This window comes from Bubalus bubalis, chromosome 2 (assembly GCF_019923935.1).
Source record: "Bubalus bubalis isolate 160015118507 breed Murrah chromosome 2, NDDB_SH_1, whole genome shotgun sequence".
In the NCBI taxonomy this organism is placed as follows: domain Eukaryota; kingdom Metazoa; phylum Chordata; class Mammalia; order Artiodactyla; family Bovidae; genus Bubalus; species Bubalus bubalis.
Genome location: NC_059158.1, coordinates 155053184 through 155069959, shown reverse-complemented (window position 1 = coordinate 155069959; position 16776 = coordinate 155053184). Strand labels below are relative to the sequence as shown.

At 38.6% G+C, this 16776-nt stretch overlaps 1 protein-coding gene across 3 annotated transcripts in view; it reads left to right on the top strand.

Annotated features, from left to right (window-relative positions):
- The window catches only part of BARD1 (BRCA1 associated RING domain 1), a 90190-nt gene that overhangs the window by 53884 nt on the left and 19530 nt on the right, over positions 1 to 16776 (top strand). For all 3 annotated transcript variants that reach the window (XM_006051405.4, XM_044937770.2, XM_044937771.2), the window contains exon 7: positions 14272 to 14380. In XM_006051405.4, coding sequence (XP_006051467.4) covers positions 14272 to 14380 — 109 coding nt within the window. The remainder of the gene's footprint in view (positions 1 to 14271; positions 14381 to 16776) is intronic.

The following is a 16776-nucleotide window of genomic DNA, read 5'->3' as shown; positions in this document are numbered from 1 at the left end:
ACTGTAAATTGGTACAGCTACTATGGGAAGCTATATGGAAATGCCTTTAAAAAATAAAACTAGAGCTGCCATATGATCCAGGAATCCCACTGCTAGGAATATATCTGGAGAAGACTTTAATTGAAAAGATACATGCATACTAGTGTTCATAAAAGAACTATTTACAGTAGCCAAGACTTGGCAGTAAACTAAATGTCCATCAACACAGGAATGGATAAAGAAGAGGTAGGATATGTATACAGTGAAATATTAAGAGCTGCAATATTAATGGAATATTACTCTGAAATAAAATAGAATAAAAGAATGCCATTTGCAGCAACATGGATGGACCTAGAGATTAACTTCAGTTTAGTTCAGTTGCTCAGTCATGTCCAACTCTTTGTGACCCCATGAACTGCAGAACGCCAGGCCTCCCTGTCCATGACCAAGTCCCAGAGTTTATTCAAACTCATGTCCATAGACTCGGTGATGCCATCCAACCATCTCATCCTCTGTCACCCCCTTCTTCTCCTGCCTTCAATCTTTCCCAGCATCAGGATCTTTTCAAATGAGTTATTTCTTCGCATCAGGTGGCCAAAATATTGGAGTTTCAGCCTCAGTATCAGTCTTTCCAATGAATATTCAGGACTGATTTTCTTTAGGATGGACTTGTTGGATCTCCTTGGAGTCCAAGGGACTCCCAAGAGGCTTCTTGAACACCACCGTTCAAAAGCATCAATTCTTCGGCTCTCAGCTTTCTTTAGAGTCCAACTCTCACATCCATACATGACCACTGGAAAAACCATAGCCTTCACTAGACAGATCTTTGTTGGCAAAGTAATGTCTCTGCTTTTTAATATGCTGTCTAGGTTGGTCATAAGTTTTCTCCAAGGATCAAGCGTCTTTTAATTTCTAGGCTACAGTCACCATCTGCAGTGATTTTGGTGCCCCCAAAAATAAAGTCTGTCATTATTTCCATTGTTTCCCCATCTATTTGCCCATGAAGTTTTGGGACCAGATGCAATGATCTTAGTTTTCTGAATGTTGAGTTTTAAGTCAAATTTTTCACTCTTCTCTCTTTCACTTTATCAAGAGGCTCTTTAGTTCTTCTTGGCTTTCTGCAATAAGAGTGGTGTCATCTGCATATCTGAGGTTATTGATCTTTCTCCTGGCAATCTTGATTCTAGCTTGTGCTTCATCCAGCCCAGCGTTTCTCATGATGTACTCTGCATATAAGTTAAATAAGCAGGTTGACAATATACAGCCTTGACATACTCCTTTCCCTATTTGGAACCAGTCTGTTGTCCATGTCCAGTTCTAACTGTTGCTTCCTTCTCAAGAGGCAGGTCAGGTGATCTGATATTTCCATCTCTTGAAGAATTTTCCATGATTTGTCATGATCCTCACAGTCAAGGCTTTGGCATAGTCAATAAAGCAGAAGTAGATGTGTTTCTGAAACTCTCTTGCTTTTTCGATGATCCAGCGGATGTTGGCAATTTGATCTCTGATTCCTCTGCCTTTTCTAAATCCAGCTTGAACACATGGAAGTTCATGGTTCATGTACTGTTGAAGCCTGGCTTGGAGAATTTTGAGCATTACTTTGTTAGCATGTGAGATGAATGCAGTTGTGCAGTAGCTTGAGGATTCTTTGGCATTGCCTTTCTTTGAGATTGGAATGAAAGCTGACCTTTTCCAGTCTTGTGGCCACTGATGGGGTTTCCAAATTTGCTGGCATATTGAGTGCAGCATTTTCACAGCATCATCTTTTAGGATTTGAAATAGCTCAACTGGAATTCCATCACCTGCACTAGCTTTGTCATAGTGATGCTTCCTAAGGCCCACTTGACTTCACATTCCAGGATGTCTGGCTTTAGGTGGGTGATCATACCATCGTGATTATCTGGGTTGTGAAGATCTTTTTTGTATAGTTCTTTTGTATATTCATGCCACCTCTTCTTAATGTCTTCTGCTTCTGTTAGGTCCATACCATTTCTGTTCTTTATTGTGCCCATCTTTGCATGAAATGTTCCCTTGGTATCTGATTTTCTTGAAGAGATCTCTAGTCTTTCCCATTCTGTTATTTTCCTCTATTTCTTTGCATTGATCACTGAGGAAGGCTTTCTTATCTCTCCTTGCTCTTCTTTGGAACTCTGCATTCGAATGTGTGTATGTTTCCTTTTCTCCTTTGCCTTTAGCTTCTCTTCTATTCACAACTATTTGTAAGACCTCCTCAGACAACCATTTGGCCTTTTTGCATTTCTTTTCCTTGGGGATAGTGTTGATTCCTGCCTCCTGTACAATGTTAGGAACCTCTGTCCATAGTTCTTCAGGCATTCTGTCTATGAGATCTAATCCCTTGAATCTGTTTCTCACTCCACTGTATAATTGTAAGGGATTTGATTTAGTTTATACCTGAATGGTCTAGTGGTTTTCCCTACTTTCTTCAATTTAAGTCTGAATTTGGCAATAAGGTGTTTAACATCTGTACCACAGTCAGCTCCTGGTATTGTTTTTGTTGACTGTATAGAGCTTCTCCGTCTTTGGCTGCAAAGAATATAAACAATCTGATTTTGGTACTATCATACTGAGCGAATTATCTTAGATTATCATATCAGAGATCATCACAGCAGAGATTATCATACTGAGTAAATCAGAAGGAAAAAGACAAATACCATATGATTTCACTTACATATGGAATTTAAAATATGATACAAATGAACTTATTTGCAAAATAGAAATAGGCTCACAGACATAGAAAACAAACTTATAGTTATCAAAGGAGAATGAGGGTAAGAGAGGAATAAATTAGGAGTTTGGGATTAGCAGATACAAACCACTATATATAAAATAAAAAGCAAGGTCCTATTGTGTAGCACAGGGAACTCCTGTAATCAATATCCTATAATTAACCATAGCATAAAAGAATATGAAAAAATATATATATGTATGTATATATATGTGTATATATTTATAAATGTATGTGATGAAAGTGAAAGTAGAGAGTGAAAAAGTTGGTTTAAAGCTCAAGATTCAGAAAACGAAGATCATGGCATCCGGTCCCATCACTTCATGGGAAATAGATGGGGAAACAGTGGAAACAGTGGCAGACTTTATTTTGGGGGGCTCCAAAATCAATGCAGATGGTGACTGCAGCTATGAAATTAAAAGACATTTACTCCTTGGAAGGAAAGTTATGACCAACCTAGATAGCATATTCAAAAGCAGAGACATTACTTTCCCAACAAAGGTTCGTTTAGTCAAGGCTATGGTTTTTCCTGTGGTCATGTATGGATGTGAGAGTTGGACTGTGAAGAAGGCTGAGCGCCGAAGAATTGATGCTTTTGAACTGTGGTGTTGGAGAAGACTCTTGAGAGTCCCTTAGACTGCAAGGAAATCCAAGCAGTCCATTCTGAAGGAGATCAGCCCTGGGATATCTTTGGAAGGAATGATGCTAAAGCTGAAACTCCAGTACTTTGGTCACCTCATGCAAAGAGTTGACTCACTGGAAAAGACTCTGATGCTGGGAGGGATTGGGGGCAGGAGAAGGGGACGACAGAGGATGAGATGGCTGGATGGCGTCACTGACTCGATGAACGTGAGTCTGAGTGAACTCCGGGAGTTGGTGATGGACAGGGAGGCCTGGCGTGCTGCGATTCATGGGGTCCAAAGAGTCGGACACGACTGAGCAACTGAACTGAACTGATGTGTGTATAACTGAATCACTTTGCTATATACCAGCAACTAGCACATTGTAAGTCACCTACACTTCAATTTTTAAAAAAGAGCTTCCTTCCGGTTATTTTAGCATTTTTAAACAAGACTGGATTTTATTTTATTAAGTGATTTTGAGATGATCTTACACTTTTTGCCAGTTGATGTTATTAACACATTTAAAAATATTACTCCATGTTGTATTGTTGGGATAAACTTAGTTTATTATGTTAATCTTTACACAAATAGTTCACATTAGTTTCCTAGGATTTATTTAAAACTTTTGCATCTATAGGTATAAATTAGAATAATTTGTTGTTTTAACTTCCATTTTTTACTCTCAGGTTTTGATGTTAAAATGATACTTATAGTTCTTAAAAATAATCAGGATGCTTTCCGCCTTCTCTGGTCTTGGGTATGTGAATAGAGTATCTAACAGAAATAATTCCCACCCTACTTCCTGTTTCCCATCCCCTGTCCTTTGTCCCCAACCTGCCATAACATTATTTATTTTGATCACTTTCATACTGTATATTTGGAGATATCTCTCAATTTGGTTACTACTAGTAGTTATCACTCTGAAATTCTAATGTATTAATAGTAGAATATAGGTACTAAAGAGAAGATGGACTTTTTGTTATCCTTTTAATTTATCCTGAAATTGTCCCTGTGAACTATAAAACAAAGTTACCTATTTTGTAGTTAAATCTGAGACCATATATATGTATATTTCTTACTTTAAATTTTATTTTGATTTAATTTTAATATTCTGTTTCTTTACTATTTTCTTACAGTCACATTTTGCTTAGAATACTTTCTTAATGCGCTTTGAGCTTTTGCTGTGCAAACTGGCATTTTATAAATGCCTCTTGCATTTGAATATAGTATTAATTTGCTTTTTCAAATCCTAAAAGATCATGCTGTGAATGTGCTGCACTCACTATGTCAGCAAATTTGGAAACCCCAGCAGTGGCCACAGAACTGGAAAAGGTCAGTTTTCATTCCAATCCCAAAGAAAGGCAATACCAAAGAATGTTCAAACTACACACAATTGCACTCATCTCACACGCTAGTAAAGGAATGCTCAAAATTCTCCAAGCCAGGCTTCAGCAATACGTGAACCGTGAACTTCCAGATGTTCAAGCTGGTTTTAGAAAAGGCAGAGGAACCAGAGATCAAATTGCCAACATCCGCTGGATCATGGAAAAAGCAAGAGAGTTCCAGAAAAGCATCTATTTCTGCTTTATTGACTATGCCAAAGCCTTTGACTGTGTGGACCACAATAAACTGTGGAAAATTCTGAAAGAGATGGGAATACCAGACCACCTGACCTGCCTCTTGAGAAACCTGTATGCAGGTCAGGAAGCAACAGTTAGAACTGGACATGGAACAACAGACTGGTTCCAAGTAGGAAAAGGAGTATGTCAAGGCTGTATATTGTCACCCTACTTATTTAATTTCTATGCACAGTACATCATGAGAAACGCTGGGCTGGAAGAAGCACAACCTGGAGTCAAGATTGCTGGGAGAAATATCAATAACCTCAGATATGTAGATGACACCACCCTTATGGGAGAAAGCAAAGAAGTAAAGAGCCTCTTGATAAAAGTGAAAGAGAAGAGTGAAAAATTTGGCTTAAAACTCAACATTCAGAAAACTAAGATAATGGCATCTGGTCCCAACACTTCATGGCAAATAGATGGGGAGACAATGGAAACAATGACAAACTTTTTGGGGGGGCTCCAAAATCACGGCAGATGGTGACTGCAGCCATGAAATTAAAAGACACTTACTCCTTGGAAGGAAAGTTATGACCAACCTAGATAGCATATTACAAAGCAAAGACATTACTTTGCCAACAAAGGTCCATCTAGTCAAGGCTACGGTTTTTCCAATAGTCATGTATGTGTGTGAGAGTTGGACTACAAAGAAAGTTGAGTGCCGAAGAATTGATGCTTTTGAACTGGGATGTTGGAGAAGACTCTTGAGAGTCCCTTGGACTGCAAGGAGATCTATGCAGTCCATCCTAAAGATCAGTCCTGGGTATTCATTGGAAGGCCTGATGTTGAAGCTGAAATTCCAGTACTTTGGCCACCTGATGCAGAGAGCTGACTTATGCTGGGAAAGATTGGAGGCTGAAGGAGAAGGGACAACAGAGGATGAGATGGTTGGATGGCCTCACCGACTCAATGGCCATGGGTTTGGGTGTACTCCGGGAGTTGGTGATGGACAGGGAGGCCTGGCATGCTGCGGTTCATGGGGTCGCAAAGAGTTGGACATGAATGAGCGACTGAACTGAAGTGAACTGATTAATCAGCTTTGCTCTGAAGTTGCTGTGTTTTGCATGAGACATTTACCCCTTGAGGGCTAAAATAAGAGTCTGTTACCCAGGAGGGAAAAAGTTCTATTTTTAACTTCATATATGAAAATAAATTTCAAATCTTCTGTGTTTCTTTGTTTCTCAGAAATATGTTGGTAACTGTTTAAAACCTCATAGGCTATACTTAAGGAGAAGGCAATGGCAACCCACTCCAGTACTCTTGCCTGGAAAATCCTATGGATGGAGGAGCCTGGTGGGCTGCAGTCCATGGGGTTGCTGAGAGTCGGACATGGCTTCACTTTCACTTTTCATTTTCATGCATTGGAGAAGGAAATGGCAACCCACTCCAGGTTCTTGCCTGGAGAATCCCAGGGACGGGGGAGCCTGGTGGGCTGCCGTCTATGGGGTCGCACAGAGTCGGACACAACTGAAGCAACTTAGCAGCAGCAGCAGGTTATCCTTTTCTGTGGCTTTCTATGTGTCTCAGACTGAACTTAAAACAGAACTATTCCAGTCACATCAGAAGTATATTGGGTGTTTGGAGCATATCATAAGCTTTTTTTTTTTTTTAAGAGAAATATAGAGTTCAGGATTTGATACTTGGTCTGCTATTAACAGAGTTTTTTTTTTAAGGATGTAGAATTCTTAGTTAGAATATAGTATATACATTGAAGTTATTATTCCACTACTGTTGTTAATTTTTCAAATATTCATCTTATGTAACAGATAATTTATTTATAGCTGTTAAGAATCATGTTGCTCTTTTGAATTTCTCTGCTGTTTCTTGTTTCACCACAAATTAAGTGACTTGAAAAATTAAAATCTATGTGTTGCAGTTTCATAGTTGTTCATAAAGGATTTCATCGTGGACAGTCTAGCTGTCATATGTTACAGGTTTAGTATTAGTAAAAATGCTGTTTCATGTGTTATTTGGGATAGACTGATTTATATGTGCAAGTGCAAGTTTAAATTAGCCCCTCTCTCCTTCTCCCCTTGTACTAGTGGTCAAGATCATCTCGGGGACAGCTGTAGGTGTGTGTCTATTCATCATTTTTTTTTTTAAGTTTTTATTGGAATATAGTTGATATAAAATGTTGTGTTAGTTTCTGCTGTACAACAAAGTCAATCAGATAAACACATACATATTTGTTGTTGTTCAGTCGCTAAGTCATGTCTGACTCTTGGCTACCCCATGAAGTGTAGCCCACCAGGCTCCTCTGCCCTTCACTAAATTTCAGAGTTTGCTCAAAATGTATACATATAACCACTCCTTTTTAGATTCTTTTCCCATTGAGAAGAGTTCCCTGTGTTTTACAGTAGGTCCGTATTAATTATTCTGTCATTCATGAGGGGGAGGACATTGAAGGCCTATACCGTATTCTGATCTCTGCTTTTGGGGTAAAACTGAAATGTTAAACACCTGAAAAAAAGGCTGAAATGTTACAACACACTCCAGTAAGTACTTTGTTTTTATTAGCCTTAGTGATGAAAAAGAATCCAAGTGAGGATTGTACCTTTCATTTTTTTTTATCCTTGTATTGTATCCTGTGCGTGTACGCTTAGTCACTAAGTTGTGTCCAACTCTTTGTGACTCCATAGACTATAGCCTACCAGGCTCCTCTGTCCATGGGATTTTCCAGGCAATAGTCCTGGAGTGGATTGCCATTTCCTTCTCCAGGGGATCTTCCCAACCCAGGGATCGAACCCGGGTCTCCCGCATTGTAGACAGACGCTTTCTAAATTCAGGCTGTCTTGTTGTGTAGCCCCAGCTCTCAGCTGTCCTGCTCTGTTGATGCCTCCCTTCTGCTGATAGCCGTTCAGGGAGCTGATCAGGGTCCTTAGGAGACAGTCCACCTCTTCAGCTCCTTCCTTTTTGTTTCAGGTCACAATTTACTTTTCCAGAACACTGCATTCTTTGTCTTCTCTGTCTTTCTCCCTCTTCTTTTCTTCTTTCTTGCTCTTCTCTTTGTATTTTTTGGTGTTTCTCATTTTCCACACTAGCTTATGTCAGGCCTTCACACAAGCTTTTCTCTCTCCTGGGAGATTCTTATTCTACTTCTGTATCTCCTTTTATTGTTTCTCCTTTGATGTCTACGCAGCTTTACCAGGCTTTAAAGTTCTTCCTGTTTTCTTTCCTTGGCTTGTGTCCCACTCAGCTCTGTGAGGCCCTTTTATCTCATTGGTTCTTTAGTGACTAAGAGAACTTAGAACTACTTGAGTGCATGTTTGCCAAACTTATTATAAAATGATGTTTGTAGCTTCTCCCCTAGGTGTACAGAATTGACTCTTGGTGTCCACAAAGGACTTGGAACCAGTCCCCCCATGGGTACCGAAATCTGGTACTCAGGTCCCTTAAATAAAGTGGCATGGTATTTGCATATAACTTATGCATGTGTGTGCCTGAGCATGTCAAGTTGCTTTAGTCATGTCCAGCTCTTTGCGACCCCATAGCTTGTAGCCCACTAGGGGCTCCTCTGTCCATGGGATCATCCCGGCAGAAATACTGGATTGGATTGCCATTTCCTACTCCAGGGTATCTTCCTGACCCAGGGATCGAACCCAGGTCTTCTACATCTCCTGCATTGGCAGTCAGATTCTTTACCACTGGTGCCACCATGCACTTTCTCCAATATACTTTAAATCATCTCTAGATTACTTATAATACTTAATACAGTGTAATGCTATGTAAATAGTTGCTAGTACATGACAAATTCGTTTTGTTTCTGGAACTTCTAAAAAAAAATTTTTTTTTTCTTTTTTATTGTTTTTGATCCACTCACTGTTAGTTGAATCCATGGATATGGAACCTGTGGAAATGGAGGGCAGGCTGCATGCATATATTCTCAGTCTATGTGTGTTAAATAAATAAATGATTATTACTAGTTGTGATATATATATATACATTATGTATATTAATACATATATGCATTTTTATGTTGAATCTATTAACCTTGGTCAATTACAGGTCAGTAACAATGACCCTCCAACATTTCTTATTAATTTTTCTGTAGTAAAAAAGCAATAATTTATGGACACTTAGATTGTCTGTCAAGATTTTAAACTAAATTTTTGAAAAGAAATTTAAAATCTTCAGTCATACCTTCAAAACTTTTATGTGAAATACATTTAAAATTATTTAAAATCAGCACTAAAAAAATAGAGTAGGAACATATCAGAGGGAAAAAAGAGGTAAAATTTGCTCATATAATATGTTGTGAAGAAACAGAAGAAAAATTGGAATCAGAAAGATACTTTCCTGGTTAGTGACTATATAAAATGTTTTACTTACCAGTTTTTATGATTTAGTATTGATAAAGTATGTTATCTATATGTAGTCATTTGCCATTCACTGAATCATAAAGAGATTTCTTTGATAGGTCATAAGAGAACTGAACTGTCAAAAATGGTGCATATGAAAGTTGTTAATATACTATCATGCACTACGTGTAAATTCAGCAGTGAAGATGTTGCGGTTTTCCTATATTCTGAAAATAGTTTTAATTTTATTGGTGTTGCATTGACCCATAGTTTAGCCAGTAGACATATATGTTTTTCTGTTTTCACAGCTACATACTGTCTTTGTCTCTAATGACTATTGCTTTATGCCTTATTTGTGGCATTCATTTGCTCAGTGATATCCGACTCTTTGCAACTCCATGGACTGCAGCACTCCAGGTTTCCCTGTCCTTCACCATCTCCTGGAGTTTGCTTAAACTCATGTCCGTATCATCCTCTGTCACCCCCTTTTCCTCTTGCCTTCAGTCTTTCCCAGCATCAGGGTCTTTTCCAGTGAGTTGGCTCTTTGCATCAGGTGGGCAAAGTGTTGGAGCTTCAGCATCAGTCCTTGCAATGAATTCAGGGTTGACTTCCTTTAGGATTGACTGGTATGAACTTGCAATCCAAGGGATTCTCAAGAGTCTTCTCCAGCACCACAGTTCGAAGCATCAATTCTTTGGAGCTCTGTCTTCTTTATGGTCCATCTCTCATGTCTGGACATGACTACTGGAAAAACCATAGCTTTAACTGTACAGACCTTTGTCAGCAAAGTGACGTCTTTGCTTTTTAATACACTGTCTGGGTTGGTGATAGCTTTTCTCCCAAGGAGCAAGCATCTTTTAATTTCATGTCTACAGTCATCTCCTGCAGTGATTTTGGCACCCAAGAAAATCAAGTCTGCCACTGTTTCCATTGTTTCCCCATTTGTTTGCTGTGAAGTGATGGGACTGGATACCATGATCTTCGTTTTTTGAATGTTGAGTTTTAAGCCAGCTTTTTCACTCTCCTCTTTCACCTTCATCATGAGGGTCTTTAGTTCCTCTTCACTTCTGCCATTAGGATGGTGTCATCTACATATCTGAGGTTACTGATATCTCTCCCGACAACCTTGATTCCACCTTGTGCTTCATCCACCCCAGCATTTCGCATGATGTACTTTGCGTATAAGTTAAGTAAACAGAGTGACGGTGTACAGCCTTGACGTACTCCTTTCCCTATTGGACTCAGCCCATTGTTTCACGTTTGGTTCTAACTATTGTGGTATTGGAGAAGACTCTTGAGAGTCCCTTGGACTGCAAGGAGATCCAACCAGTCCATTCTGAAGGAGATCAGCCCTGGGATTTCTTTGGAAGGAATGATGCTAAAGCTGAAACTCCAGTTGTTTGGCCACCTCATGCGAAGAATTGATTCACTGGAAAGGACTCTGATGCTGGGAGGGATTAGGGGCAGGAGGAGAAGGGGACGACAGAGGATGAGATGGCTGGATGGCATCACTGACTCGATGGACGTGAGTCTGAGTGAACTCTGGGAGTTGGTGATGGAGGGAGGCCTGGTGTGCTGCGATTCATGGGGTCGCAAAGAATCGGACACGACTGAGCGACTGAACTGAACTGATTGCTTCTTGACCTGCATATAGTTTTCAATTTTCCATGTTCTCTTTGGCTCAGACACATGAGCATATAGTAATTAGGCTCTTCAGCCCTGATAGAAAGCTTTCTTCCATTAATTCCATCCATTTCAATAATCACATTACTTATTCCCCCAACAAGCCCTTCACATTCATCTTCCAAATTCTAGTTTCTAGTCCTGAGTTTGAGTTCATTTTATTTGCTACTGTGTGTGTTTTTTTTTTAACCTCCTGTAAAATCCATCTCACATTTCACCTAATTATTTGTGCCTTGATTAATGCTTTTTAGTTTTATACTTATCTATTTAAAGAGTATTTGTCCTCAGTAGGATTACAGGCAAAGACAATGTTTTCTAAGTATTATGTATCCCTCCAAAATAATCTGTTTTAAGGTTAAGGTTTTAGATTAAAGTATGTCAAAAAATAAAGAACGTGCTATATTTAAGAACATTTAGGAAAAAAATCGTTCTATAAGCTCCCTTGGTAACCCATTCTAATAGCAAATTATTGATACTTAGTCTGCTCCATGATATTGCAGTAAATCTAAAGCAAACAAAACACTTCTTCCTTATATAGTGATGGGGAATAAGTGATTTATCATGTCTTCAGTTAATAATTGATCACATCAATAGTTCCTTGTGGCTTTTCCTCTCTGTATTACCTATTTTTTTTTTAAAGAAGATAATCTAATTATATTTTAAACTGATTTTTGACATAAATGTGTAAGCACAGTATTCATTCAAATATATCATTATGGGGAAAAAGTTTTATGCCTTTTTTGTGTCCACATAATAAAGGAGAAATCTTACATATGCTCTGTCTTCTCTTGCTATGGTTTTTGAAGGTGTCACATAAAAACTTGTGTCTAATTCCAAATTTCAGTGGTCCATGGCAAAGCAGTATCATGACAGGATTTAATAGACTGCATCTCCCATGATGCAGGACTAAGGGTTAACTGATTATTTCAGTAGCATTTTTAATGTGCCATTCTCCAGTTCATTAGCAATGCAGGAAGGCTAAGCGTTTAGCAAATTGTGTATAGGCAGAAGCCATCCATAATCCAGGTAGAGAAATCACATGTTTAAAAACCATATTGAGGTAGTAAGCTTTGTGTAGTAAGGACTCTAAATGACTAGAATCTTGCTAGTCATTTTATGAAGCAGTTTTTTTAAGATCGTAAAAGCATCTTCCTTGTTCAGAGACCATTGTTTATTTTTGATTTAATGCCTTTTTAAGCTGATTTGGTTCTTTGGAAAGTACTTTCATTTAACATTTTTAAATGTTGTCATGGTTCTCTTTAGTTTGTATTTGTGTAAAATAATTATGCTGTAGTTACTGTGCATTAAAGTATACTTGATTGGGCTCTTAAATTTCATTTCCTTGGAGAAATCTACATTTGTCTTTGATAAAAAGTCCTTATGTGTGCACTGATTGATTTTTTTTTTTTTAATGCATATAGTGTGACTTTTTTTGTTTATTTTTGCATCTGGGGATATAAGACCTAGCATATTGATTCCTTTTTGATTGTCATACTTACAACATTTGTATGTGAGGAGATTGTGTATTTGGTACATGGCCATAACAGATAATGAAATTGAGAAATGTCAAGTGTAGTGGATGAGATCAGCTCCCTTTTGAAAGAAAATGACCTTATCTGCTTTGAGAGTGAAAGTGAAAGTCACTCAGTCCTGTCCAACTCTTTGCAACCCCATGGACTATACAGTCCATGAAATTCTCTAGGCAAGAATACTGGAGTGGGTAGCCTTTTGCTTCTCCAGGGGATCTTCCCAACCCAGGGATCAAACCTAGGTCTCCCTCCTTGCAGGCAGATTCTTTACCAGCTGAGCCACAAGGGAAGCCCCCGCTCCTGCTTTAAATATATAATAATTTGGTGCAGTAACTGGTGTCCTTTTTTTTTTAAATCAGAAAGTTGAAATACAAGTAACTGTATTATACTTTGGTTTGAGAAAAACTTTTCAGAAGAAAGACACATGCTGTAGGACTTGGGCATGTAAGGGAATCTGAGAATACACGATGATCAGAGTTTATGTAGCACTTGCCCAAGGAGAAAGAGTGACTGAACCTGATAGTCGTGAATAGCAGTCATTAGAGAAACATTTGCTGTGGTTCATTTCTTTTCCCACTCTGCCATCATAACAGCTTTCTCTAAGGTCATTAATGACCTTGACTCTAAACCCAGTAGGTGCTTGTATCTCTCACCCCGTGCTCTCAGATTTGACACCTTCTTCCTTTCTCTCCCTCTTAATGTTTCCGTGTTTCCATCCAGATCTTTTCCTGCACATTTGATACAAATTTGAAAGCTCGTATTGTACCAAGTTTATAATTTTATATCCTGTTTAACACATTGCATTTTTTTTTACATGAACAATAATGACTGTTGTATGGATATCCTGTAATCTAAAAACCAGAGAAGATTTCAAAAGACAGGTTCAGTGTAAAAACTTTTCTGCCATGATATAATGCATTAAAATCATTTTGAAACTGTATGTAAAGAAGTGGATTTTAGACAAAGTGCTGTAATTTTAACAGTGTCCTTATGATTGAAAGACTAATCATGGGCAATATGGAATATTGTTAGAATGAATAGAAGGAAAGCGAGACCTTTGTCAAGTCAGTGGAAGCTTTTTCTCAGTGAAGTAACAGCCGTACCATGTGTCTGAGGTCTCTTCCCTTGTAATGTTCTGTGACTCGAATTAGTGCAGCAGGGAAGTCTGGGTCGCTTTCTGAACTCCCATCAGTTTATTCTGTGATGGCTATAATTATTGTAGATTGTAGTGTACATACATATTAAAAATTAATTTTAAAATGCCCTGTTTACCACTTTATTAAATTGTCATGTGACATACTTTTCCTTCTAGTGAATCTAAATACCTATCTTGTGAATTTATCTAATTTCTGTATTTGTTTATATAGACTATAGAGCCTGTAACAGCTACAGTAAGTGATTTTTATTTGCATTTGAAAGCATGTAATCAGCCCATAGTGATTAATGATTATGAAGCTATATTTTAAAATATGAATTTGAATACCAATATGGAGTTGTGAAAAAAAATCATGTTTAAGTAACAATATATTCAGTTAAGAAGAGTCCCTGTAATGGTCTGGTGTTAAATTGAAATTTCACATCTCTTTTTCTATTTTCACATATTTTTTTCTATTTTTCAGCAGCTTGTAGTACTTGATTCTTATGCCTGATGTGAATTCTTGAGTCATTTATTTTCAAAAAATTGTGTCTTATTAGGAAAGTTGAAAAAATTGTTCCACTAGTGTATTCATTTAGTGAAAAATCAGCTCACACATTTTATTTACTTAAACCCATCTGTACTTATTTTACCAGCAACATATTTGGTCTGCGGCCTGTGGATTATGCAGACAGTGAAAATATGAAATCAGTGTTGCTGCTACCGGAGAAGAAGGAATCCTCATCAACCAGCCATTGCTCTGTAGTGAGTATGGATGTAGCCTTGGGACATTTATGTGTTTTATTGAAATCGATTATAAAATGAACAAAATGGCAAAATTTCTAGTTAGTGAACTGCTTTCATTCACCAGTTGAGCACTTTCTATGTAGTTGCTGTTGTGATTTCAAAGAAATAATCAGAATAAATCAACAAATACTTATTGTTTTCATCCTCCATATTTTAGGTAGCATTCATATAGCAATAAATATGACTGATAGAACTCTTATTCTCAAAAAGTATACTTTCTAATGAGAGCTAGGAAAGATAAAGACTGTGGATATATAAACTAATATAAATAAAATAATTTTGGAAACTTACAAATGAGTTCTTTGATGAAGACTTTATAGAGTGTAATAGACTGGAGGTTGTGGGCTTCAAGAAAGGTACCATTTTACCTGGGTCATCGAGGACAGCCTTTAAAGAGCTGATATTTGCTCTAAAACCTGATTGATGTCAAGGGAGCACCTAGGTGAATATCTGGAGTACAAGTGTCCTAGTAGAGGGAACAGCAAGTGTGTAGGTCCCTCAGTGGGTGACCTTGGTGTGTTTGAAGGTTAGAGAGAAAGTCATTGTTGCTGGTGACTCAGTTCTATTCAGTTCAGTTCAGTCGCTCAGTCATGTCCAACTCTTTGTGACCCATGAATCACAGCACGCCAGGCCTCCCTGTCCATCACCAACTCCCAGAGTCTACCCAAACCCATGTCCATCGAGTCGGTGATGCCATCCAGCCATCTCATCCTCTGTCGTCCCCTTCTCCTCCTGCCTTCAATCTTTCGCAGCATCAGGGTCTTTTCAGATGAGTCAGCTCTTTACATCAGGTGACCAAAGTATTGGAGTTTCAGCTTCAGCATCAGTCCTTCCAATGAACACCCAGGACTGATCTGCTTCAGGATGGACTGTTTGGATCTCCTTGCAGTCCGAGGGACTCTCAAGAGTCTTCTCCAACACCACAGTTCAAAAGCATCAATGCTTCAGCTCTCAGCTTTCTTTAGAGTCCAACTCTCACATCCATACATGACTGCTGGAAAAACCATAGCCTTGACTAGATGGACCTTTGTTGGCAAAGTAATGTCTCTGCTTTTTAATATGCTGTCTAGTTTGGTCATAACTTTCCTTCCAAGGAGTAAGCGTCTTTTAATTTCATGGCTGCAATCACCATCTGCAGTGATTTTGGAGCCCCCCAAAATAAAGTCTGTCATTCTTTCCACTGTTTCCCCATCTATTTGCCATGAAGTGATGGGACCAGATGCCATGATCTTAGTTTTCTGAATGTTGAGCTTTAAACCAACTTTTTCACTCTCCTCTTTCACTTTCATCAAGAGGCTCTTTAGTTCCTCTTCACTTTCTGCCATAAGGGCTGTGTTATCTGCATATCTGAGGTGATTGATATTTCTCCCGCCAATCTTGATTCCAGCTTGTGCTTCCTCCAGCCCAGTGTTTCTCATGATGTACTCTGCGTAGAAGTTAAATAAGCAGGGTGACAATATACAGCCTTGATGTACTCCTTTTCCTATTTGGAACCAGTCTGTTGTTCCATGTCCAGTTCTGTTACTTCCTGCCCTGCATACAGATTTCTCAAAAGGCAGGTCAGGTGGTCTGGTATTCCCATCTCTTTCAGAGTTTTCCACAGTTTATTGTAATCCACACAGTCAAAGGCTTTGACATAGGGCATGTCTAAGAGTAATGGGGAAACCACTGAAAGAATTTAAAGCAAGGAATGGTATAATCTGATTTACACTTTAGAAAGTTCACTCTGGCAGCTTCTAAACAAAAGATGGAGCGGCAGCAAGAGTGGCAGCAGGGAAATTACTTGGACTGTTTCTTGGTAAAGAAGAGAGAGAGACCATGATGACCTGAATTAAGGGAACAGCAATGGAAGTTGTGAAAAGTTATGAGATTGGTATGTATTTTTGAGGTAGTGCCATCAGAACTTTTGGATAGATTATAGACGAAGTATGGAGAAAGAGTAGAATTAATATGACTTAGGCTTCACTGTTTTCTCAGATGGTACTACCTGCAGTGTGGGAGACCTAGGTTTGATCCCTAGGTCAGGAAGATCCCCTGGAGTAGGAAATGGCAACACACTCCAGTATTCTTGCCTGGAGAATTCCATGGACAGAGGAGCCTGCGGGTTACAGTCCATAGGATCACAGAGAGTCAAACACCACTGAGCGACTAACACATCCACTTTTTACTTTACCAATGGAGTAGATGTGGGTGCCATTTGCTGCCTTGTGGAAAAAATGCCTACTTCTTAGGAACCTGTAGTTTAGTTGGGAATATGGATGTAAAAAAAAATTATTGCACACTGCAGTATATTTGTAATAGATGCCATACAAATGTATAGTAGAGTCTTAAAGAAAGAAGCTGATTTTAGGAGG